The 23,518-nt window shown below is 36.8% G+C and overlaps 1 protein-coding gene across 4 annotated transcripts in view; it reads left to right on the top strand.

Annotated features, from left to right (window-relative positions):
- SCN2A (sodium voltage-gated channel alpha subunit 2) overlaps nt 1-23,518 on the top strand; it is a 145,191-nt gene that overhangs the window by 68,569 nt on the left and 53,104 nt on the right. For all 4 annotated transcript variants that reach the window (XM_027558895.1, XM_027558912.1, XM_027558904.1 and 1 more), the window contains 7 exons: nt 4,750-4,813; nt 6,335-6,476; nt 6,617-6,823; nt 8,919-9,206; nt 14,552-14,899; nt 18,722-18,854; nt 23,077-23,315. In XM_027558895.1, the coding sequence (XP_027414696.1) occupies nt 4,750-4,813; nt 6,335-6,476; nt 6,617-6,823; nt 8,919-9,206; nt 14,552-14,899; nt 18,722-18,854; nt 23,077-23,315 (1,421 nt within the window). The remainder of the gene's footprint in view (nt 1-4,749; nt 4,814-6,334; nt 6,477-6,616; nt 6,824-8,918; nt 9,207-14,551; nt 14,900-18,721; nt 18,855-23,076; nt 23,316-23,518) is intronic.

The raw sequence follows: 23,518 nt of genomic DNA, 5'->3' as shown, positions 1-23,518 counted from the left end.
ATGGTAACCCACTCTAGTATTCTTCCCCGGAGAATCCCATGGACAGAGGAGCCTGGTGGGCTACAGTCCACGGGGTTGCAAAGAGTCAGGCATGACTGAAGCAACTGAGCACACATATGTGCAATATATGTGATACAGAAATCAAATAATACCTTACTCCTTTTTCCTTATCTTTTGATCAACATGATAAAAGTTACCATTTGAAGACATATTCTTTCCCCCAATGAGTCTTGAAAGCAATACAATATAATCTGTATAAACAAAAATATTTATTTGAAAGACATTGATCAAGAGTTCTCAGTCATCTTAATAAATAAATCAGTAATTTTAAGTATTCAGCGTATGTTACTGAAATGGATCGCTAAGAAGACTGAGGAATTTAACTCAATGTATGTACTGAGCACTTATGATATATCCGGGAGTATAAAAATCAAGATGAAATCTGAATTTGTGTATTCATCAGAAAGTTAAGTTAAGCAGCCTTAGTCCAGCATCACTTATTAATGAGAAAGTATAAACTCAAAACCTACCTTTATAATATTTTCATTCCAGCTTATCTCTTTGGTATCAATCACTGTATTAGAATTGTTTGATTTTATTTTAAACATGGACTTAAAAACATAGTAATGATATACTTCAGTATAGGGCTTCCCTGGTAGTTTAGCAATAAAGAATCTACCTTCCAATGAAGGAGATGTGGGTTTGATCCCTGGGTTGGGAAGATCCCCTGGAGAATAAAATGGCAACCCACTCCAGTATTCTTGCCTGGGAAATCCCATGGACAGAGTAGCCTGGCAGGCTACAGTCCATGGAGTCTAGAGTCAGACATGACTTAGCAACTAAACACACACACGTACTTCCGTATAATTTCTTATTGAAGGCAGCCCCTCTGTCATTGGAATGTCCAACTTCCTCATTCTTGGTATACAATTAACTAGCCAACTTCCACCGGTCTCTTGATTATCAGTATTCCACAGGGATGCTTAGTCTGAGGTATCTTTCCTGACTTTTAGAACTATATGAAAATTTATCATTTCCCACATTATATTAATGTTTTAAGAGTTAGTATTGGTATGAAGATTTATACTGGAGAGATTAAGGTTCACTGGCTAAGTGAATAAATAAAACAAATAATTTAATTGTTTATGGGCTTTCCTATTTATTAATATTATAATAGCAGCATAGTGACAATCTTTGCACATAAATTTTCATGTACTTCTGATTGTTTCTTTCAGATAGATTTATACCAATAGAATTTTGGAATGTTAAAGAGTTTGACCATATTAAGGCTTAGTTCAGTTCAGTCCAGTCACTCAGTGGGGGTCCGACGCATTGCGACCACATGGACTGCAGCATGCCAGGCTTCCCTGTCCATCACCAGCTCCTGCAGCTTGCTCAAACTCATGTCCATCGAGTAGGTGATGCCATCCAACCATCTCATCCTCTGTCGTCCCCTTCTCCTCATGCCTTCAATCTTTCCCAGCATCAGGATCTTTTCCAATGAGTCAGTTCTTCTCATCAGGTGGCCAAAGTATTGGAGTTTCAGCTTCAGCATCAGTCCTTCCAATGAATATTCAGGACTGATTTTCTTTAGGATGGGCTCATTGGATCTCCTTGCTGTCCAAGGGACTCTCAAGAGTCTTCTTCAACACCACAGTTCAAAAGCATCAATTCTTTGGTGCTCAGCTTTCTTTATAGTACGACTCTCACATCCATAAATGACTACTGGAAAAGCCATAGGTTTGACTAGATGGACCTTTGCTGGCAAAGTAATGTCTCTGCTTTGTAATATGCTATCTAGTTTGGTCATAACTTTTCTTCCAAGGAGCAAGGGTCTTTTAATTTCATGGCTGCAGTCACCATCTACAGTGATTCTGGAACCCCCCAAAATAAAGTCTGCCACTGTTTCCATTATTTCCCCATCTATTGCCATGAAGTGATGGGACCAGATGCCATGATCTTCATTTTCTGAATGTTGAATTTTAAAGCCAACTTTTTCACCCTCCTCTTTCCCTTTCATCAAGAAGATCTTTAGTTCTCTTTCTGCCAGTGGTGTCATCTGCATATCTGAGGTTACTGATATTTCTCCTGGCAGTCTTAATTCCAGGTTGTGCTTCATCCAGCCTGGCATTTTGCATGATGTACTCTGCATTAAGTTAAATAAGCAGGGTGACAATATGCAGTGTTGACATACTCCTTTCCCAGCAACAACCAGTCTGTAGATCCATGTTCAGTTCTAACTCTTGCTTCCTGACCTGCATACAGATTTCTCAGGAAGCAGGTCAGGTGGTCTGGTATTCCCATCTCTTTAAAAATTTTCCAGTTTGCTGTGATCCACACAGTCAAAGGCTTTGGCATAGTCAATAAAGCAGAGGTAAATGTTTTTCCTGTATTTTCTTGATTTTTCAGTGATCCAACGGATGTTGGCAATTTGATCTCTGGTTCCTCTGCCTTTTCTAAAACCAGCTTGAAAATCTGGAAGTTCACGATTCACATACTGTTGAAGCCTGCCTTGGAGAATATTGAGCACTACATTGTTAGCGTGTATGATTGTGCAGTAGTTTGAAAAATCTTTGGCATTGCCTTTCTTTGGGATTGAAATGAAAACTGACCACTTCCAGTCCTGTGGCCACTGCTGAGTTTTCCAAATTTGCTGGCATGTTGAGTGCAGCACTTTAATAGCATCATCTTTTAGGATTTGAAATAGTTCACCACTAGCTTTGTTTGTAGTGATGCTTCCTAAGGTCCACTTGACTTCACATTCCAGGATGTCTGGCTCTAGATGACTGATCACACCATCATGCTTATCTGGTCATGAAGATCTTTTTTTTTGTATAGTTCTTCTGTGTGTTGCTGCCACCTCTTCCTAATATCTTCTGCTTCTGTTAGGTCCATACCATTCCTGTCTTTTATGTGCCCATCTTTGCATGAAAGATGGCTAGAGAGGCATAGTCTCAAAATTCTGCTCTAGAGAGATCAAACTATATAACTCCTTTAGCAGTCAATCTTACTGAATTCCCATTAATATTAACTGTTACTGTATGGTAAAGAGAAAAGTATATTCTCTTTTTAATTATTAATGTGATAGAATTTATAATATGTTTATCAGCATTAGCAATTAATATATTTTATATAATATGAATTATCTGTTGGTATTTTTACTCATTATTCTATGAAATGATAGTATATTTTGGGAAATTCGTAAGAATTCTATAATTTATCAAGTATATTAACCTTTTGTCTTTTTTTTTGCAAATGTATTCTCTAGCTTGTTTTTCTTCTCATTGTTTTTGATGCCTAACCTGACTTTGATTTTTAGGCAATCAAGTCATCAAATTTGTGGGGTTTTTTTCCCCATATTTAAGTTTATAAATGCCTCTGGATTCAGAGAATACAAATTTTCACCTAGATATTCTACATATAAAACAGCCTCATATATTCTACATTATAGAAAGTCTTCATATTTTTATATTAATGGACTTGTTTCTAAATCTTTAGAATTATTTTTTGATATATGTTATGAGGTAATGATCTATTTTTTTTCATAAAACTATGACTCAGATTGACCTACGTAATAAATTAAGATATTCTTTGAATATAGACTCTAAGTATTTCTGAAAACTAAAAAAAAGAATTTGTGAGGGATATGTGTGTGTGTTTAAATGTGTTTATGTCTGTGTGTTTTTGTATGTGAATATGTAAATATGTATGTTTATGCATTTGTCTGTTTCCTGAAATATTCTTTGCAACTTATTAGCATCATGTATAAGGTATTCCTTAAGAATAAAAACTAGGTATACTTAGAAAATCTTTATCTCCAAAGGGACAAGTTTATCTTGAAAGACAATAATCAAGCCAAAACTCAAAACAAAACACTTGTTTATAGCATCATGGAAAGGGCAAACAACTAAGCCCGCTTTTCACAAGAACCTAAGTTAAAAGTGGCGGGAAAAACATGTCTGAATCCATTTTGACAAAATGTATTTGTAGAGTAAAATGTTATTTCATGGCAGCATTTAGAAGCAACAAGGCTTTTCTTTCTCTCACTTTCTGTGCCAAGTAAAAAATATCAGTTTGACAACTATTTTTTAATTATCTCACCTGGGTTCGATCACTGGGTTAGAAAGATCCTCTGGAGAAAGGAATAGCACTCTAGTATTCTTGCCTGGAAAATTCCATGGACAGAGGAACCTGGCGGGCCACAGTCCATGGGGTCGCAAAGAGCTGGACATGACTAAGAGACTAACACTTACTTAAGTGATTTGAGTTTATATTTGCAATAAAACTGATAAGGAATGCTATAATAGTTACATCTTACAAAAATTTATTTTTAAACAGATTTTCTAAACATTTGTTTAATCAAAAATGTTTGTGATATTTGTATAGTATCAGTTATTATTTTCATTTAGCTATATACATATTTGGGCTTCCCTGGTGGCTCAGCTGGTAAAGAATCCACCTGCAATGCAGGAGACCTGGGTTAGATCTCTGGGTTGGGAAGATCCCCTGGAGAAGAGAAAGGCTACCCACTCCAGTATTCTGACCTGGAGGATTCCATAGACTGTATAGTCCATGGGGTCTCAGAGTCAGACACGAGTGACTTTCACTTCACTTCATATACATATTTATTATTTTATCAATTTTATTATGCTTTTAAAAAAATGTAAGCTTTATTACCCAGACACAGTGGCTGAAGTGTTTTGAAGGTTCTTCAAAATGATTCTTTCTATTCTTTGCTCTTTTAAATAGGTCACTTTTATTTTTTGGAAGGGCAAAATGATGCTCTGCTTTGTGGCAACAGCTCTGATGCAGGGTAAGTGCTGTTTTGTGTCGAGCCTCAGTCTACACTGCTCCATAGGCCTTAACCTGCCACTTCCCGCCCACCCTGCCCCCACCTGCTCCTCATTCAAAGCCCTCCATAAATTCCACTTCACGCTGACTCAAAATAGCTGGGATAAGTGTGGATTCTCACCTCCTTCACACACTCAGGCAGCAATTATTTCTCCATACTAGGTCACAGCTAATCTTCCAAATTAGTTCAATGGAAAATAGAAAGAAAAACAATACATATACATAAAAAGCTCAAATTAATAGAATTCATAACCATGTTCTTTTGTAAGTGTGATATTCTATATATACTAATGTGGTCTCCATGGCATAAAATATATCTGAAGATAATGTCAGTATCTGATCTGTGGTGAGTACGCGTTTAGCATATTTTAGCAAAATGGTTAAGAGCATAGACCGGAGAGTTTACACAAATTCAAACCCGAACTTCACCATATAATGTCACCTTTCCTTGCCCTGATTTCCCCATGGGATAAGTGGGAATAAATTATAAGGTGGCTGTGAGAATTAAATGGATTAATGAATGTATAGCTATTACAGCATTCTCTAAGTACTTTTAATTATCATAACTCGCATTATGTGAATGCTTGTTTTTAAGAAGCATTTTCCCTGGAGCTAAAGCTAGGAGGAAAATTCAGAGAAATAGTTCTTTTTGTATTTACAAGATTTTAGAATCATAAATGGAAGGCTGATGTTCTTTCTGAGGAAGGTGCTATTGTGGACATTAGTAACTAGTACCTGTAGCAGAATCCCCAACTGTAACAAGCTTTGCATTTGGCTCATATGATGTTGTGCTGCGTTTATCTCCAGATCTTAATGATAAGTAACACAGACTGATTTTAACTCTTCTCTGTACTGTACTGAGTGTTTTACATACGATGCCTTATTCAGTGATTGTAAGTTTGGAGGCAGGTTGTGTTATTAGCCTTTTCTTACATACAAGGTGTCCCAAACCAGCAACTTGCCCAAGATCACACAGCCCAGAGTGTCAAGCACAATGTTGAGTCCAGGTCAGCTCAATCATTAAGGTCATGCTGTGAGATGTTCACTCTGCAGACTCATTCACTCTTCTTGGTATGTACCCCCCCGATCTTTTTCTTACCCCGCTTTCCTACCTCCACACTCAACACACTTCTGCCTTTAGGTATCTTCAGTGAAAATCAAATTTTTCCCTGCAGACTTATTTTTCTGTTCATCTTCACAAATATCAGAAGATAGTAATCATAATATGATTGCTCTTATAGGGAGACATGATAAATATAATAATGGCAATCATAAATCACAGAGAAATCCACAAATAGACTTAGCAGATCCTGTTGTTATGTAAATCAGTCCCCTTAGTCCTGGACTCAGCACTGAGTAAAGTGAGAACACTCTGCTTTTTCTTGTGTTGCATAAAATAGACATCAGGGTCTATAAAAACAGGAAAGCCAGCCATCCAACTTTCAGTGACTGATGTCCCCTCTTTCTTTTCACCTAATCACAGCCAGTGTCCAGAAGGATACATCTGTGTGAAGGCTGGTCGAAACCCCAACTATGGCTACACAAGCTTTGACACCTTTAGCTGGGCTTTCCTGTCCTTATTTCGTCTCATGACTCAAGACTTCTGGGAAAACCTTTATCAGCTGGTGAGAACAGATAAAATGATTCTTCTGGGAAGCATGAACTCCTGAGATAAGAGAACTGCTACAAAATACTTTATTACTGAGAGTACATGCTTGTAACATTCTGTGTAAAATTTGATAAAATATCTCTTCCATTTTTACAGACACTACGTGCTGCTGGGAAAACATACATGATATTTTTTGTGCTGGTCATTTTCTTGGGCTCCTTCTATCTAATAAATTTGATCCTGGCTGTGGTGGCCATGGCCTATGAAGAACAGAATCAGGCAACGCTGGAAGAGGCTGAACAGAAAGAAGCTGAATTTCAGCAGATGCTTGAACAGCTTAAAAAGCAACAAGAAGAAGCTCAGGTATGGTAGCAAGCATCGAGCCCTTTTGTGTTTATCTCCATCCTCTGACCATACTGTCAAGATCAGAGACATTTAAACACACAAAATCAGCAGTGATAACTGACATTAGAAACATGCCATATGTGTTTAATACGTGTTAGTTAGGAGCCTATTTGGAGAAGGCAATGGCACCCCACTCCAGTACTTTTGCCTAGAAAATCCCATGGACGGAAGAGCCTGGTGGGCTGCAGTCCATGGGGTCGCTAAGAGTCGGACACGACTGATCGACTTCACTTTCACTTTTCATTTTCATGCATTGGAGAAGGAAATGGCAACCCACTCCAGTGTTCTTGCCTGGAGAATCCCAGGGACGGGGAAGCCTGGTAGGCTACCATCTATGGGGTCGCACAGAGTCGGATACGACTGATGCGACTTAGCAGCAGCAGCAGCAGGAGCCTATTTGGTAATTAGAGACTTATTCTTTTATTTTGATGATTACTTGGGCTTCCCTGGTGGTTCAGACTGTAAAGAATCCACCTGCAATGCCATAGACATGGATTTGATCCCTGGGTTGGGAAGATAATGCTGAAGAAGGGAATGGCTATCCACTCCTGTCTTCTTGCCTGGAGAATCCCACGGAGAGAGGAGCCTGGCAACCTACAATGCATGGAGTTGCAAAGAGTCAGACATGACTGAGCCACTAACATGATCACTTAACTATAGTAATGGCATACAAACGTGGCAAATTATAATGAGTTCATTGGCATTTTTTTCTCTCTTGTAACCCTTCATTCACTCAAGCTCACAAAGTAGTTATACCTACATGCCTTCAACTGAACTATTTTCTTAATCTTCTGGGGAAGCAGAATTCAGTTCTGGTTGCTTCTTCGTTAGTGTCACTAGAGGTGGGAAAGGTCAGAAAACCTGGGTCAAACTGAGAAGATTATTTTATAGAGTCTGGAAAAAAAGACAAAGACCTATTTATTTTCTATTTGAAGAATTCAAATGCAAGTTTGTGGATTGCGTAAAGAAAACACTGGTCCATAAACATGCTAAATCATTACATTCTGTGCCCACTACCCTGTAAATTGTATAATTTGGACTTGATGAAGTTTCAAAATAATTTCTCTAGTTATATGTGCTTGCCTTAATGTTGTTAATCCAATCGCCTATGTTCATTTTTATTGAATGTAGAGTACAGCTCCCTTTTAACACTGAGCATCCTAATATGTAATAATGATCAGATAAATAAAATTATACTGGAATAGCAGCAACAATATTGAGCACTTTATCTTTCTAATAATTTGTACTGTTGTAATTTATAAATTCACTCAGATGCCATGATCGGGGGTTTTCTTATATACAGTCTCTAATTTGTTTTCATTGTGCATTTCTTAGTGAAATAATCATTTTAAGTCAAAGAGAATAAAAGGTTTATTAAAACAAAATACTTGACTGAATTAAATTTAAATATTTATACTGGCACTAAAAGTCATTGTCAAGTGGGAGTGTGCTAGGTCAGGTTAAAACAGGAAACATTTAGTTCTTAAATTATTTGCTTCTTATGACAGTATTTAAATCATAGAAAAAATCTTTATGATATTTGAGTGTCTTATGCATTTTATTAGATAATTAGAATGTGTAGTGTGAAGCCACGGCTTGAAGATCTCCCTTGAAGTCACATGTGTCATCTTTCACTTTTCTCTTAATTTTAATTCTTTAATTGGTTTAATGATCATGTGTGTGTGTGCTAAGTCGCTTCAGTCATGTCTGTCTCTTTGCGACTCGATGGACTGTAGCCTGCCGGGCTCCTCTGTCCATAGGATTCTCCAGGCAAGAATGCTGAAGGGGGTTGCCATGCCCTCCTCCAGGGGATCTTCCCACCCCAGGAACTGAACCTGTGTGTCTTTTACACTGGTAGGTGGGAATTTTACCGCTAGGACTATCTGGGAAGCCCGACAGTGACAATACATGAGCTGTTTCCAAAATACATACTAGAACGGAGAATCGTTTTTTAAAATCACACATTCATGATACCAAAGATAAGTGAAGCAGTAACATGGACAGAGTTTTTCAAAGTTCATATGCAACTGCCATTTCCTTTGGACCCTTCTAGGCAGCAGCTGCAGCAGCTTCGGCTGAATCAAGAGAGTTCAGCGGTGCTGGTGGGATCGGGGTTTTCTCAGAGAGTTCTTCAGTAGCATCAAAATTGAGCTCCAAGAGTGAAAAAGAGCTGAAAAACAGAAGGAAGAAGAAGAAACAGAAAGAACAGTCTGGAGAAGAAGAAAAGGAAGATGGGGTCCGCAAATCTGAATCTGAAGACAGCATAAGAAGAAAAGGTTTCCGGTTTTCTTTGGAAGGAAGCAGGCTGACATATGAAAAGAGGTTTTCCTCTCCACATCAGGTAAACATATTATATTATATAAATTGCATTTGTTATAGCAAACACATGTATTTAAAATATGCCAGAATTTGGTTAGAGATAAAACTGCCTTCCTCCTTGATGACATGATACTTTCAGAATGGTAATGATTGATGAATAAGTTTTGGTTATCACCTCAAGGAATTTGTGAGTTTTACAACTTTTTGGAATTCTAGGAAAGCATTTTTAGAGCATAGATCCCACTGCACTGGGGAAGGCTTGTGATTTTGAGATTTCCCTAAAGACTGGTAAGCATCTCAGGGCAATTTTCCACCTGAGGAATAATCAGCAGATGGCTCTCATCCCTTCTTAGCTGTGGTGCCAGGACCCAGTGAACTGCCAGTTTTCTGAGTGGCAGCTTCCTAGAACTGAAGAGTGGATTCTCTCAGACCATCTGTGCAGTTGTTCCCATCCACCTGCCAACTTCATATGAGGAATGTATTCTTTGTGTTCTTGTTTCAGGGGAAACTGGAGCGTCATTTTTCTAAAAGCATCATCAAAAATTTTAGGTAGATGCAGACTGAGGAAGATCTAGGATACTAAATAAACAGTTGTGTTTAATTGCACTTGATTGCCTGTGTCTCATGTTTAAGGAGACTTGAGTGAAAATAATACGTTGACTTATATAGTGCAGAAAATGTTATCTAGATGCTTCTGGCTTATCTACCAGCACCAGCTGCTGCAACTTTGAACTTTAGGATCATTAATTGTTTTTAAAATTATCAAAAGAATTACAGGTTTTTGGTACTGAAAAACTTCACGTCCATGCAATTAACAGTAACAATTTGAACACCGACAGCAATGATAATGGCTAACACGTACATGGTGCGTTGCTTCTTACAGTATAAACTTACTGAGGCCGCTCACTGCAGCCCTAGGGGGTACTGACATCCTCATCCCCAACCTGCAAATGTGAAGACAAGGGGAGGGGTGGTATTCTTTGTTGAGTGCCTGTTTTGTGTTTAGCATTCTTCTTCTTCTACCGGAATTAATGTTAACAACCCTGAATATGACTGTTTTCACTACTTTTTAGGCTAGTCAAGTTAAATAATTGCCCAATGTCATATAATTATTAAACTATATGCCATATAGTTATTAAAGATTGAAGTGGCATTCACAGTTGGCCTGACATTGAAACCCTTGAACTTTCTGCTGTATTAAGCTGACTAGAAAGAATATTTTTAAAAAATTCTTAAGAAACTGATGAGAAAATTTACAATTTGATTTCTTTTAAAAGATATGTATATTTATTTTTTTTTAATTTTATTTTATTTTTAAACTTACATAATTGTATTAGTTTTGCCAAATATTAAAATGAATCCGAGGATATGTTCTTTGTATCCACAGTCTCTCATAACCTTGTGTTTAATATGTATATGATTTTTATAGGTCAGCCTAGTTCACTCTAAGTCTAGGTAACATTATGAGATATGCTACATGAAAGGATTAGTGCAGCTGAATTCAAATTTGAAGTAGAATCTGTTTTAAAATAAGTACCGGCATTTACTCACCCTTGTTCATGTTGTCGTCATAATCACTGATTCCACTAGGAGAGACATGAATCTCAATAAATGTGAATGTAAAGAAAATCAAATCTCCCTTTGAGTATTGCTTGTTTTGAAGGAAGGGAAGAGGGAAAGGAGAGAAGGAAAAAATAAGGGAAATAAGTTAGCTGGGGAAAAACTACCAAAATTTGAAACTGCAAACCAGATACCAGATACCACAGAGAGTCACCCCAGTATGCTTTATTTTGACTCCAATAGAACTAATTCTAGGCAGAATAGTAAAGTCTGAAGATGTTAGGTTCTAGCCCACTTTTTTCTGTACATGTTGTCCAAAGACGTAACATTTTCCCTATACCATCTTCTTAAAGTATTGTTTTATAGGGATATGATAGGCAATTGTATTGGTAACCATTGATATTTTCATATTGAAAAAAATATATACTTTTACCACTGGATTATAATTTCCTCAGAGCAGGTGGATTGTATGAAATACTTTTTAGACTTCTTAAGACTTCTTATTGAGGATAGGGGAAAGAAGGAAGTCAAGAGTGCAGTTTCTAACCACGGCTCAAGACAATCTGGATATTTTATTTTTAAAGCTTTTATAAGATACTGTAGGCCTTCTAAAGTTATTATTTCCCTCTGTATTTATGATAAACCAAAGACCACTTATTATGGCAGATTGTTTTCTTACTGTCCATCCATCCTCTATTTCTAACAGGACATTTGATTGCTATCAGTTCAGTTCAGTTCAGTTCAGTCGCTCAGTCGTGTCCGACTCTTTGCGACCCCATGAATCGCAGCACGCCAGGCCTCCCTGTCCATCACCAACTCCCTGAGTTCACTCAGACTCACGTCCATCGAGTCGGTGATGTCATCCAGCCATCTCATCCTCTGTCGTCCCCTTCTCCTCCTGCCCCCAATCCCTCCCAGCATCAGGGTAATTTCCAGTGAGTCAACTCTTCACATGAGGTGGCCAAAGTACTGGAGTTTCAGCTTCAGCGTCAGTCCTTCCAGTGAACACCCAGGACTGATCCTCTTTAGGATGGACTGGTTGGATCTCCTTGCAGTCCAAGGGACTCTCAAGAATCTTCTCCAACACCACAGTTAAAAAGCATCAATTCTTCAGTGCTCAGCTTTCTTCACAGTCCAACTCTCACATCCAGACATGACCACTGGAAAAACCATAGCCTTGACTAGACAGACCTCTGTTGGCAAAGTAACGTCTCTGCTTTTGAATATGCTATCTAGGTTGGTCATAACTGTCCTTCCAAGGAGTAAGTGTCTTTTAATTTCATGGCTGCAGTCACCATCTGCAGTGATTTTGGAGCCCCCAAAAATAAAGTCTGACACTGTTTCCACTGTTTCCGCATCTATTTCCCATGTAGTGATGGGACCAGATGCCATGATTGTAGTTTTCTGAATGTTTTCTGAATGAGCTTTAAGCCAACTTTTTCACTCTCCTCTTTCACTTTCATCAAGAGGCTTTTTAGTTCCTCTTCACTTTCTGCTATTAGGGTGGTATCATCTGCATATCTGAGGTTATTGATATTTCTCCCGGCCATCTTGATTCCAGCTTGTGCTTCTTCCAGCCCAGCATTTCTCATGATGTACTCTGCATAGAAGTTAAATAAGCAGGGTGACAATATACAGCCTTGACGTACTCCTTTTCCTATTGGGAACCAGTCTGTTGTTCCATGTCCAGTTCTAACTGTTGCTTCCTGACCTGCATATTTATTGCTATAGATTTATGTAATTAATATAAGCAGTGGAAGTTGAGGCTAACACATGGAGAACAATAATTTTTCATATAGTTGCCACATACACCTTTGAACTTTGAGAAACATCGTGTCTAATTTTATAACTTATTTCTCTCCAAACCATCTACTGGGACTAATTGAGGGCAGTTCTTGTACTATAAAAATATAAACTGTTACTAAGAGTGGTACATATACGTAATTTCTACTTTATTTCCTATTGTCAAGCATTTATTGTCTGGCTTTCTTTCTGAGGAAATGACAACCAGTAGGTCACAAATTCTGTAGATATTATATCCTTATATCTAATTCAAAGTCCCTTGTGAATAGAGAAAGGAGACATGAAAGAAACTGTATAGTGTAGGAGAGGTTTTAAAAATGTTCATATGGAAATAATAAAGGAAATGAATTATCTTACTAATGAAGTTGATAATAGGATGAAAAAGCATGAGTATAAGAAAAGAAGAAATAAGTTCTTCTGGGAGAGTAGATCAGTATTCTTAGATGTGTTTCTTTCTGTAAATAATGACTAAGATCATATAAGATAATATTTAAAGATTACAGACATTTTATAGATGTTCATAGCGTCACTGAGAAAATCATTCTTTAGCTAAAAATAAAATTAAATGAATACTTATTAGTCAGGTAATGTAAAATATATATAGGTGCGAAATGATAATTTTAGTTAGCTTTAAATCCTTTGGTGATAAAAAGATGAAACTAGTAATGTTTAAATGATGAGTTGGTATTCTATTCATAATCATAGGAATCCAACTTAAGCCAGCTTAAGCAAAAAAGAGAATTAGATCATGAAAATAATATCAATGAGTAGCTTTAGGCACATTGGACTCAAGGGCTCAAAACATGTTACTAAGGCAAAGTATCTCTCCACATCTACAGATTCCTCCAATATGGTGATAAGATGCCCGCCATGGCTCCAAACTTATAGTCAGTGGTTTTTAGCAACCTCAATAAAAAATGCACCCCTTTCAGTTGCAAAAGAAATTGGTGACTGTCAGTGGACCATTCAGAGTCCCCTACCTACTTTTAAACCAGTCTCCCTGGCCAGAGGCATGAAATACACTCATTGGCTAGACCTGGATCATGGTCTTTCCAGAAAGCATTTCTTGAAGATAATCAGGGTACTGTCAACAGACAAAGGACAAATGGATGTTGGAGAAGCAGAAACAAGTGCTCCCTAGAGTGAAGTTGCAGCAGCAGCAGCAATAGTAAACAGCATATGATTCACTGTGCTCAATGCTACTGTGCTTGAGAATCAAAGTAAAATGAATGACGCCAGTGACATTGTAGCCATCTAGAAAATTGTCAAATGATTGTGACCAGACACTTAGTGAAAACCAGGTTTTTGTAAATATGGTGCCCTTCAGATTTCTTGAGACAGACAAAAGAGTGAAAATCAGGGAATGAATCATACAGTCTTTCAGTTTGGTCTTTCAGTTTGATTTGTTTAAATTATTTATGAGGACTGTTATAAAATATGCAGGGGGAAGGGGAGAAATTGCTCCTTGTTACTATAATTAAACAGACCTACTAGCAAGATTGATTCCATTTTTCTCTGTGGTGAGATCTGCATTGGGGTGTGGTCCTGTGGTCACTAGTGCACTCTTAACTGGTGGAGTTTTGCCTTCAAAGGAACTAAATGTAGTTGTGTACTTGATTGTTCTCCATTGGATTGTTAAATAAGAATAGTTTCTAGAGAAGAGTTTAGTAAAGATTTCAGTTCTGAGTGCCAGAAATGAAACTAAACAGTCTTCAGGGATATTTCTGACTCTCTGAAGTCATGGGTAAAGTAGAAGAAAATGACAGAAAATCAGATCTCAGAAGATGTAAATGAAGGAAGAAACAGGAAAAGCAAAAGAAAAGAGCTGAACCCAGGACAAAGTTCCAGAATGCCACCAGCAGTTACCATACAAGCCCTTGATCACACCCATCCAATGCCTTATCTTAGGTAAGTCAGCACTATGAAATGATGAGTCCTGGCTCATATTTTCCAGAACACTTAATGCTGTTCATCTGTTTTTGTATCCTTCCTTGTTGTTGATAGTCTTTACTGAGCATCCGTGGCTCCCTGTTCTCTCCAAGACGCAACAGTAGGGCGAGCCTTTTCAGCTTCAGAGGCCGAGCCAAGGATATTGGCTCTGAGAATGATTTTGCGGATGATGAGCACAGCACCTTTGAGGACAATGACAGCAGAAGAGACTCTCTGTTTGTGCCGCACAGACATGGGGAGCGGCGCCACAGCAACGTCAGCCAGGCCAGCCGTGCCTCCAGGGTGCTCCCCATTCTGCCCATGAACGGGAAGATGCACAGCGCTGTGGACTGCAATGGAGTGGTCTCCCTGGTTGGGGGCCCTTCTGCCCTCACATCTCCTGCTGGGCAGCTCCTACCAGAGGTGAGACCAGTGAAACCTGCAGCTGTTGGGAAGGGAGGTGTGGCTGGCGCAGGCAGGAATGGTTTTCTATTTCCACCTTTATGAATTTTAGTGAGTCTACTCTTCAAAGGCCAAGGGTCAGTTCAGTCAAATTATGAACTTACTTTGTCAAATTGTTCCTTTCAGACTTTTCTACAAATGAATTAAAAAATAGGTTGAATCTCATCGACTATAATGAGAAGTCCTCCATCATTATTATCACAGTATCAAACTTGCCAAAAATATAGCAACAATTTATCATGCATTATTTGTAATTAATATAAGCAAAATAAATGCAAGAAATGATATAAATACCCATCTTAAGCATCTTGTTATTTCTAATCCTTTAAAAGAAGAACTTGATACTTACACTTGAAGTAGATAGTATTACTAAATGTATCTAAATTCTGCAATGCAACGTTCTTCCTCTTGGCAGGTCAAGGTGCTATAACATTTTAGCACCCAATCAAATGACCATCGTACATTTATATGGTAAAGGAGCCACTCGAAGTGCCTGGTAAAGTCATGTGTTATAACTGTTAGAGCAGATTTCAATTTTTATATTACTGTCCTGAGTTTTTTAATAAACATAATGGCCAGAAATCATGCATACGGAACTTAGTGGAATTTAGTTTCATTAAATACAAGACACTGGGATATATTATTGACATTTCCTTTGTAAAACATAAGTGCTTTTTAACTTTGGTATTAAATAAGATTTAAGATTTCATTTGCCAGTATAAAAAATTCTAGCAATTTGGTTGTACTTTATAGTTTACCAAATCATATTAAGTCTTCTTTGTATGATTTTTTTTTTTTTTTTTTGCAAAATTTTACTCATTATAGGTGGATAAGCTCTGTCAGTCACATTAAAATCATATGGAGTCAGCTTTCAGTCACCTAATAGAAGAACTTCTTACCTTGGATTATAGAAACAGCCATTGATCATCTTTACTTTTTTTGCCTGGCCTCTCCCCACCACTTCTCCCAGAGAAATATTCAAGTATCCTAGAATCAGATCAAATCATGAATAAAAATAGAACTTTATTGTGAAAAAATCTGGAAAAATGCAAAAGGAATATCAACTTCTCTTAAAAAATAATCATGCCTAACTATGTACCAGACAGTGTCCAGAACACTTTACTTGTATTAATTCATTTAGTCCTCGCAATAATGCTTTATCATAGTTATTAATATTACCTCCATTTTACAGAGAGGAAACTGAAGCCTGTGCATGATGGAGCTAGGATTTGACCCTATATATGCTGGCTACTGAACCTACATTCTATCCATATTGCATTACCTCCCATTAATTTTCTTTAAATTTTCTTAAATGGAAAAGAAGAGATGATTAAGGAAACAAACATTTTCATTTTTACCCAGTGTTTCTCAAAATATATTTCGTCATTAGACTACTTGCCTCAGAATTCCCTGGGATACTTCTTAAAATGGAGATTCTTCATTTCCCCCTCCCTCCACCCCTGGCAGCCACCATTCTCCTCTGCTTCTCTGAGTTTGATAACCAAAGGGTCCAGCGTTTCAGTTATGCAAGATAAATAAGTTCTGGAGATCTACTGTATGGCATAGTGCCTAGAGCTACGAATACTGAATTGTAAACTTAAAATTTGCTAAGAAGATAGATCTTATGTTGTCTTCTCAACCCAAATAGCAACAGCAACAATGATAAAGCAGTGAAAGGAAACTGGAAGGTGATGGAAATGTTTATGAACTGATAATGGTGATGGTTCACAGGTATATACTTATCCTTAAACTCATCAAGTTGTGAGCGTGAAGTATACATAGCTTTTTACATGTTGATAATACTTCACAAAAGTGGTTTAAAGAAAGAAATGAAGACTTTTGGGCCCACTCAGATTTACTCAGACCCAGACCAAAAGAAGAAATCAGTGATTTCTTCTTTCTTGACAAGCATCCCACATGGCTCTTATACATAATGAAGTATGAGTATTTCTGATCTTGATAAATGCTAATTGGGAGCACAAAAATAAATCTACAACTTCTTTACATAAATGCAAGAGAATTTCAGTCCATCAGAAAATATTTAGTGTTTATCAGTAATTATCACTCCTGTCCTATCACAGAGGGTGGAATAAATCTGTGAAGGTAAATTCAGGCAGTTTAAACAAAGCCTAGTTTAGTATCTGTTTCCTGCTGCCTGGTGTCCATCATTCAATGTTGCAATCAAGTGCTGTGAGGCAGGGCACCGCAGCATGGTATAGCAGGAGCTGCAGAGGCAGACCAAAGCTGTGGCTTTGCAAGACTGCAGAGAGAAACAACAGAAAATAAACAGCTGTGGGCAAATGCTACCTTCCAGAGCACACAATATCCTGCATTTTCACATTAATTCAATTGAAGCAATTTAATTTAAGAAATAATTTCCTTGGTAATATCATTACAGAGTTTGAAATCTAGCACTAAAAATTAGACAAATATCGGATAACATACATGATTTTGTATAGAGCAGAAGGGACCAGATGGCCTTTAAGTGACCCCATTTTTTTCCTCCAAACTTTGAATTTCTCTGATGAGGCAAAATATTTTCAGTTCTGATGCAACATTAATAGGATGTTGCATTCTTAATAATTAACTAAATAATAATTAAACTAAATTTTATAACTTTATCTTACACTTAAAAGAGAACCCATCCTTGGCATTGAAACTCTAATTTAAGGCAAGACATAATAATGGGGGATCTTTGATTTTTAGCAATGATATAATGACTTGATTCTTTTCTATTCCAAAAAAAAACTCACCAGAATTTCAATATGGGCAGAAATTTATTCCTACTTCAAGAGTTCAAACAATGAAGTTAGTGATCACAGGAGAAAAACGGGGCAAGACTCAAGCATTTCTAATGCAAGTCTGAGTGCTAATAATAAAGAAGTCACTTTTATTCCTCTGAGGATTTTCCTTATTTATATAGCAATATGAGTACTGCTCACCTACTTTATTGTGCTATCAGTAATTAACATTATTTTATTAACCTTGTTACCTCTAATACATACATAGTCAAAAGCAGAATTTCCACTCCATTAATAGGACTCTCATTAATGAGGATGAACATTCATTTAGGTCACCCTAAAATTAATTTTACCATGAAAGAAAAGTAAAATTCATGAGAAAAAAGTAACTCCTCTCTGAAAAAAAGCTTTTTAAATAAAAAAAGTTGTCTCTTAGAATTGAAAATATTTAGCCTCATCAGGGAAAGGCAAAGTGTGAAGGTAAAAAAGTGGGGGTGCTTAAAGGTCATCTCGTCCCATCTGCTCTATACAAAATCATATGTGCAGCCCTGTATCTGTACCTGTCCATAATGAACAGAAGCATTTTAACATGGAATTCACACTTTCGGAGAGCTACTACTGATGCATATTAGGGAAACCTGTAAAGTTCTTTTCGTTCATTAAACCACATGAATATATATAAGGATCTAATAACATGTGAGTAAATCAAGGAGTAATATGTTTCAGTTTGAAGCTCTAGATAGGATTGACTAAAATGCTAAAATGTTCTATCCTGAAGCAGGATCCCTCCAGCCCAAAGCCCCAAGATGGAGGAATTAGAAAAGTCCATCTTGATCACAAACCCAGGCATCCCTGAATTCTGAGAATATGATGGGCTTTCAAACCCTTCCCAAGAACAATGATTCTAGCAATGCCTTAGTGAGCTGTTTACATCTGACAAAGCACAGTGAATATTTAGCTAAATAACACCTATTGTGGGAACACTTTGGGTTTTGCTGCCCTTTAAAAATAATAGTTATTTCATATGAAATTTTTTTTTTAGGGCACAACTACTGAAACAGAAATAAGAAAGAGACGGTCCAGTTCTTATCATGTTTCCATGGATCTTCTGGAAGATCCTACAGCAAGGCAAAGAGCAATGAGTATGGCTAGTATTTTGACCAACACCATGGAAGGTATGTCAGAAGTCTTACAGCACAGTTACTTGGTGGTGCTTTGGTAATGGTGATAAAAACTTTCATAAATTCTAAGAGTTAAATTCTTCCTGAATTGATGCCACAATATTATTATTCCTTTTACTAAATAAAAGTAAAATCTACATGCAATACATGGATTCTGTTGTCTCATATAGATTTTTACATTTAGCCTCCAGGAAGCTACTGCAAACTCAAGGTATACCTGGAATATAACCTTGGTAGATTAAGTTCCTAAACTGTTGATGTTTGTCATGTGCATGACATTAAAAGGAATGTAATGATAAATGTTTATTTTTATAGTGATGCTAACACAGTTGAATTGTATTAACTGCTTGAGACTCTAGCTATAAGCTCATTTGATTTAACCAGAAGTATAAATGAAAAAAAAATGGAAATTAGGGTTTAATATTAACTACTTTGAAGCCAAGTTTTCAAAATTTTGTAAAACTACTTTTGCCTCTCTCTCTGATCAGAGTTTAATAATATCTCAGCTTTCTATTTAGTTCCAGATTATATATGAGTAATTAATATATTGTTAAGAGGTCTGGATGTTATAATTCCAAAATAAAGAATTTGGGGACAGCTTGATTTGTGATCGGTTATTGGCTCTGTGTCTATATGTGGCTCTGTAGTTCATCAGTAAAGTATTGATAATGATGTTTAGAATAACACTGTTGTAAAGACTAAATAAGACCTCATCCATAAAACACCTATGTTCCTGGCATGTAGAAGGCAGTCAATAACTAGTATTATTGATTGCTTTATCATTGTTTTGTTAATGCACATGTTTATGCCTTTCTGTGCTGTTAATGAATTCAAACATCAGCTATCAATTTCACCTTGGAAAATACTTTCATATAAAATGTATTCTATCATCCTCCCTGCTCTCCTTTGCCCTTCTCTCCCTTTCACTTTATAACCCTCCCTTTCCTTCCCCTCCCAAGTGTGTGTGTGTGTGTGTGTGTGTGTGTGTAGATGTGTGGAAGGAAAAAGAAAGATGGAGAATGAGAAAGAGAGAACACAAGCATGTGCGCGTGTTTCTCTATTAGTTCCAGTTTCTCTTAATACTGTATAGATTATTGGAATAATTATTTTCCAGTCTGAATGCAAAGATCCCATGATATTTAATATCAGTACCCAAAACCTGAGAGTCATAGCCAGGAAAATCTCACAATGTAGATGGCCATATATATCACAGCCATGTCAGTTACTACAGTCCCAACATTCGTAATGTCCTAATGCAGTATCAGAAATCTTTTCACTGATTCCTATGGGATATTAAACTCAGTACGTTCTTCCCCAACCTCGCCTGCGTTAGCTTGCACTCCCTCTTCCCCCCCAGCTGCCAGTAGCTTGCTCCTCCCTGTCCCTCCAGGTAAATCTTTTGAAGATTCTCTGGTCTTCTGCTCCTTGCCATAGCAAAACCACTGAGAGGAAGCTGCCAGTGGTTCTGCTACCGATGTCAGCAGCATGTCTGCTCCCTAAAGCAAGAAGTAGAGAAGGAGACAGGGTAAGTCTTAATTAACACTAATTTGCACTACTGATGGCATTAAGTTTGAATTAACCTAAGAAGTTACTTAAAAACATCAAGCCACCACCACAAAATTGAACTTATCCACTAAGATACAGAGTTAAAAATGAACGCACACATTCCCATATCGCCCTCCATGAATATGTGTCTCATGGAATTGCTTAGAGTGAAATGATGTCCTAGAGATAAGAGTAACTTAGGAAGCAGGAGACTGAGTGTTTGGCTTTAATATCTGCAGAGCTTTTAGCTTGATCTTTTTGCGAGGAACATGGCTGAGTTTTCATTCTATTTTTCATTGGTTGTGTAGAATGCAAAGCATACTTTTCTTTATTCAGTTATATCTAACCACTTTGAATCTGGCATTAATCAAGGCTGGTTGTTAGCTACATAGTGCACACAGGCAACTAGAACTGTCTTTAATATAGTCCTTTTTGGTTCCTGACAATGGTGAAAAAGTGTCTTAGGTTGACATAATCTGTTTATTTGGGGATCCTTTCTTCTAAGTCTAATCGTGTTTTAGTTCACCTTTGCTTTTTTCCACCAGGCTTGTTGACCCATGCTGACAGCTTTTGTTTTCCTTCTTTTGAACTACAGCTCAATTTCCATTGTCCAGGGTAATGAATAGGCTCCTACTTAATGACACTGTAGGAGACACACAGAAATGAATTGTTTCCTTTTCAGGTTTTTAAAATGCAAAAACCACATGGAAATATTTCCTGGGCACATCTTTGGGAGGACTGGTGGGAGGTGAGGAGGAAGCACTGGGGAATTGAGGGAAGCCAGAAAGACATAAACTGAGCTGTAAATGCATCTCAGTGTGGATAACCCACCTAGGATGATGGAGACGTGGCTGTAGTTCTCTCCTGAGTGCTTTGTTTTGTTTCAAAGTGTAATAATTCTTTTTTCTTTTTGGCATGAATAATTGAATGATTTTATTTTAGAACTTAACAACTCGGCTCCACCTCTTCCTGGTGTCAAGATGAGCAGCACTGGCTGTGTTTTCCCTTTTGACCTTTTCTCTTATTTTTTTCCGTTTGCTTCTCTTTATCTACTAAACTGCAAGTAGCATTTTAAAAAAAAACTTATGCTGACTGTACATAAGGAAAGAGATTTTTTTCAGTTCTCTTTAGTTATTTACTGTAAATGATATTGTCCTTTTATCTTCAGTATAAATATGAGTTTATTTGGGAGTCTTAAAAGCATCTATAAAACAACACATAAAAACTATACGTTTTCTTCTGATTTACAACTTAACTATTCTTTATTGTTTAGAAAATTACATATTAAGAGAAATGGAAATAAATTGGGTACCTAAAGTATTTCAGTATCTAAGGACACAATTGAAGAATCTGCTTCTAATGAAATTCTGTGAAGAATAATCAGGAAATTAATTTACTTTAGTGAAGTAACAAACTTTATAAAATTAGTAGTAAATGTTTATCAGCAAAGCAAAAACCACTACCTATGGTAGTGTTTGTCCATTGTATGAATTCCTTAAAAAGTTTAATTCCTAGTAAACTGTCCCAGATTTGGAGAGATATTACAGTTGCCACAGTAAGAATACTAAATTGACCAATCAGAGTCAGTTATGCTATTGATGAACAAAGAATTTTTTCCTCAATTATAGTGCTAATCAGGTCTCACATTTGGCTGAGCAAGTGATAGAGTGTAATATTGGCAGAAAACAACAACTGCATCCTTTTCTCACTCAATAACTGATTGAGATAAATATACCAAAGAAAAATAGTAGATAATTTCCCACTTTCTAGTTCTCCCAAATTCTTTGCAAATATTTACTTTTTATGTATTTTGAGCATCACCTTAAAGATCTGTGCATTTCTGTCTTTTCTCTATTATTTAGTTGAAATTCTTTTTTGAAATCATTATACTATTTTCTTAAGTAAATGTGTTTTTATATGAAATCTTTTATCATAGGTTTGGTGTGATTGTTATTTTAACACATTAAAATAAATGCATTTCATGAAAATTTATTGATTATACATATGTTCCATCTAAGATCCTCTTGCATTTTACCAGTAGTGCATCAGTCACATTTTGTGAAACAGCGAGGATCTCACTTTCTTAGGGTGGATATTTCCTCTTCTTTTGTGTCATCCCGTTAAATCAAGAAATGTGGAGGAAAAAAGAGTCTTGCTAAGTTTAATATATAATACTATATCAAATTAGGTTTAACCAGAAACTTTTAAGATCGGTGATACTGACAAAACTCTTTCATTAAAATACCGCAAAAAACACATCTAATCCAGGAAACTGAAATTCATCATGACTAATAAAGGTTTTAAAGACTTCTCCTGAGAGACAGTCTTTCATAATATAAGTGCTCTATCTGGAACATAGATGACGTTTAAGTATACTCGACACAAGTCCTACCCATTAATTTATGATAGCCTTGAAGATAATTATGAGATAGTTTAATGTTATAGATAGAATCTTGGAAACCATTTTTAACTAAGATACATTTGTAAAGTTTACTAGCCCTTCCACATTTTTTATGACAGCTAGTCTATCACTGCTTTCCTGCTCAACCATCAAATTAACCTATAATGCCTTTTAACAACTTCAGAATTTTTTAAGAGTCACTTTCAATTTAAACCAAAGGCTTCTTGAAAGGGAGGAAGCAGTTTTCATAAGTATTCTGTTTTCTTCCAGAACTTGAAGAATCCAGACAGAAATGCCCACCGTGCTGGTATAAATTTGCTAACATGTGTTTGATTTGGGACTGCTGTAAGCCATGGTTAAAGGTGAAACATGTTGTCAACCTGGTTGTGATGGATCCTTTTGTTGACCTGGCCATCACCATCTGCATTGTCTTAAACACCCTCTTCATGGCCATGGAGCACTATCCCATGACGGAGCAGTTTAGCAGTGTGCTGTCAGTTGGGAACCTGGTAAGGCTCACTGAGGATTACTCTGCTCATTGAAAGAGTTTATGGTTACTTTAATGAATTTCACATATCACTCTCAAATTAAATATGAATTAACTGGCCATATTTACTTGGGCAACAAAAGTTCAGCATTACTTTTTTATAACAAATTATATTGCTTCATTTAAGCAGTAGAAAAGAGTCAAAGATTTTATTTATAGTTTGAC

This window comes from Bos indicus x Bos taurus, chromosome 2, assembly GCF_003369695.1.
Source record: "Bos indicus x Bos taurus breed Angus x Brahman F1 hybrid chromosome 2, Bos_hybrid_MaternalHap_v2.0, whole genome shotgun sequence".
In the NCBI taxonomy this organism is placed as follows: domain Eukaryota; kingdom Metazoa; phylum Chordata; class Mammalia; order Artiodactyla; family Bovidae; genus Bos; species Bos indicus x Bos taurus.
The sequence above is the reverse complement of the archived record's forward strand: the minus strand, read 5'-3'. Positions and strand labels throughout refer to the sequence as shown.